This window comes from Nematolebias whitei, chromosome 12 (assembly GCF_014905685.2).
Source record: "Nematolebias whitei isolate Nwh7 chromosome 12, NemWhi1, whole genome shotgun sequence".
In the NCBI taxonomy this organism is placed as follows: Eukaryota; Metazoa; Chordata; class Actinopteri; order Cyprinodontiformes; family Rivulidae; genus Nematolebias; species Nematolebias whitei.
The window spans coordinates 2971443-2974562 of NC_056509.1; the positions used below are offsets into that span (position 1 = coordinate 2971443).

General features: G+C 40.7%; 1 protein-coding gene across 1 annotated transcript in view; it reads right to left on the reverse strand.

The window, feature by feature from the left end:
- Nucleotides 1-159: 159 nt before the first annotated feature.
- Nucleotides 160-3120, reverse strand: part of ppil4 (peptidylprolyl isomerase (cyclophilin)-like 4) — a 34971-nt gene continuing 32010 nt past the window's right edge. Inside the window, exon 13 of the mRNA XM_037685694.1 lies at nucleotides 160-539. Within this exon, the coding sequence (XP_037541622.1) occupies nucleotides 363-539 (177 nt within the window). The 3' untranslated portion in view covers nucleotides 160-362. The remainder of the gene's footprint in view (nucleotides 540-3120) is intronic.

Consider the following 3120-nt stretch of genomic DNA (forward strand, 5'->3'; position numbering starts at 1 on the left):
TAAGCAGCTAACAGATAAGCAGCTCACATGATAAGCAGCTAACAGATCAGCAGCTAACAGATAAGCAACTAACAGATAAGCAGCTAACAGATAAGCAGCTCACATGATAAGCAGCTAACAGATAAGCAGGGCAGATGCCAACAGTTATTGCCAGTGTTGTGTTTGCTAAGATCAGATGGCTGTGGAGGCCATTTACCAGCTGTAGCTGTTTATCAAATGATGACTTCCTGGGTGTTTCACTCAAATCTGTCCAGTGGAAAATGAGATTTTTTGCTAACAGACAACATGCACACAGGCTAAAACATTTGCTGCCCTTCGTCTTTTGGCGGTGGGTGAAAATGAACCATCCTCCCGACTCGTCCTCATCTGTGTCGACTGCGCTCCTTGTCCTTGGAGCGTTTGGGGGAGCGGCTGCAGTCCCTGGAGTCTCGCTCGTGCTTGGACCGAGACTTGCTGTGCTTGTGTTCTCTGTCTCTGGAGCGTGAGCGTGAGCGCTGGCGGCCTTTTGACTTCTTGTCACGCCGGCTCTCCTCACTGTCCTAGAAATACAAGAAGAGAAATGAGTGAGGACGAAAGAAAAGAGGGTACGAGCTGATGACTGACAGAAGTGTGAGCTTACTGGCACAGGAAGAACTAGTTTCCTGAGACTCCCATCGTTACACCCACAGACTGAATGAATGAATGATGGCACCCAGCCAGCAGGCGACTGTCTACAGTGGTGCTTGAATGTTTGTGAACTCTTATAATTGTCTATATTTCTGCATCAATATGATCTAAAACATCATCAGACTTTCACTAAAGTCTAAAGGTAGCTCAAGAGAACCCAGTTAGACAAATGAGACAAACATATTGTCCATGACCAGTTATTTATTGAGGAAAATGATCCAATATTACACATTTGTGAGTACCGTGTTTCAGCCTATAACTCAGCTTTTTGCATAATTTACATGCCCTGCAACTTATAGGCTGAGGCGACGTATTTATGGATTTTTCCCCATATTTATAAACTGATTTTTGGCTGAGATATCACCGTTTTCATTCTGGCTGAAAAAAAATGAACAGTGCCATTTTCAGCCACTGGATGGCAGCAGAGAAGTAGTAGCAGTAAGGCATGCCATTGTATCATGTAATAGGTACACGTGGCTATAATGAAAAATTCAAAAAAGTTCAAGACAAAAACAACTGGACTTTTTTTATTATACTTTATTGTTTTTGTCTTGAACTTTTTTGAATTTACCATGTCCTGGATGACGGAGAATCTTCACCAGATATTAATGACACAATAGGCTTGCCATAGACTTCCACCTTCATTCTGCTCGGAGCAACCAATCAAATCAGGTGTTTATCTTGTTAAATTTGCACAGCAACTCGTCGTGTGCACGCGTTTACTTCCGTGTATCAGCATTTGAAATACAGCTGATCTGACCGTCGAAGTGCATTTAAGCAAAAGTTAGACTGAGACACATCTTTACTTTAATTGTGAGCAAACAAATAATTGTTTTTAGGTGTTTATCTTGTTAAACTTCGAGGAAATGCGGAGGCTTGTCCTTCTGCGCGTGCCCGCTGCTTCAGTGGGTCGGGTTTTGAAATCCAGATGATTTGACAGTCAAAGTGCGTTTACTAAGCAAAAGGTAGACTGACATGGGGGTGGGAGATATGGCTCAAATATAATATCGTGATATTTCAGAGCATTCTGACGATAACGATAAATGTTGTGATAACAACAAAAAAACAGAAATCATAGTTATTCATTTGACCAAATTAACTTAACATGTTGCTTTGTAGTATTACATAAAAACTAAAACAACAAGGGTTAATTTTACTGAAATTACTTTATTCAGTAAAGTATTCAGTCTCAGAGTATAAAATAAAAATGATCCGTCTGTTATTTAGATTGAAAACGTCTGCACAAAATGCAGATCAATAAATCCACCACAAAAACTAAAGAGCAGGTGAAGTTTCCCAAAATAAGTAAATCATTTCTCTCTGTTCTCTGGTGAAGACGGACGTGTTTTCCTGGCACTCCATACAGAAATGTTTAGTTGAGGGGGGTCACACCACATACTGAAGGGAGAGGTTCACATACTTTGACTCTCACAAATACATAATATGTTCCTCAATAAATAAATGACCCAGAACAATATTTTAGTCTCATTTGTTTAACTGGGTTCTCTTCATCTACTGTTAGGACTTGTGTGAAAATCTGATGATGCTTTAGGTCAAATTTATATAGAAAATTATAAAGACTTCACAAACTTTCAAGCACCACTGTAACTGCCCATGTCTGTGTAAGCAAAATATCTCATGATCCACTGGAAGGATTAATGAAACTTTCAGGAAATCATCATTTAATGTACATCTACACCTGACAAAGTTCAGCGGTGAACACATTTCAAGATGGCCACCACAGCTAACAAACTTTAGAAAGCCCCACAGCTGTAATTCAGTGTCACATACGTGGTGGTAACGTGTGGTAGTAGCTGAGAGTCATTCACAGCACATACCAGTGGCACTTTTTCTGAAAGATTTTCATTTAAAACTGTTGGCAGCTAATCTCACAAATCACTGGACAGGTTTTGAGCCTTCTTAACTTTGTTTTATATATCCTGATGCATGCTCAATAATCCAGGTAGAAAAATCTAAAAAAGTTAAATCTGCTCCTCTGGACATTCAAAAAAACAAAACAAAGCAAATCAACAAAAAAATGTAGAAATGTTTCGTCTCTCATCCTGAGGACTTCCTCAGTCTGAGGTGCTGTATTCAGCTCAGTCTCTTAAATAGCACCTTCTCAGAGTGGATCAACCAGTTTGCTGCTGACAACCAAAACCAGCTGATCACCAAAGATCCAGTCCCCCGGCACAAACAGAGTAATGTTGTGTATGTTGTTCAGTGTCAGGAGGGTGATCAGTCTTACATCGGGGAAACTAAACAGCCACTGGCCAAAAGGATGGACCAGCACAGAAGATCAACATCATCAGGCCAGGACTCTGAGGTCTACACTCATCTCCAGGCCAGAGGTCACTCTTTCAGGGATGAAGATGTTCACATCCTGGACAGAGAGGAACGATGGTTTGAGAGAGGAGTAAAGGAGGCCATCTTTGTGAAAAGAAACCATCCATC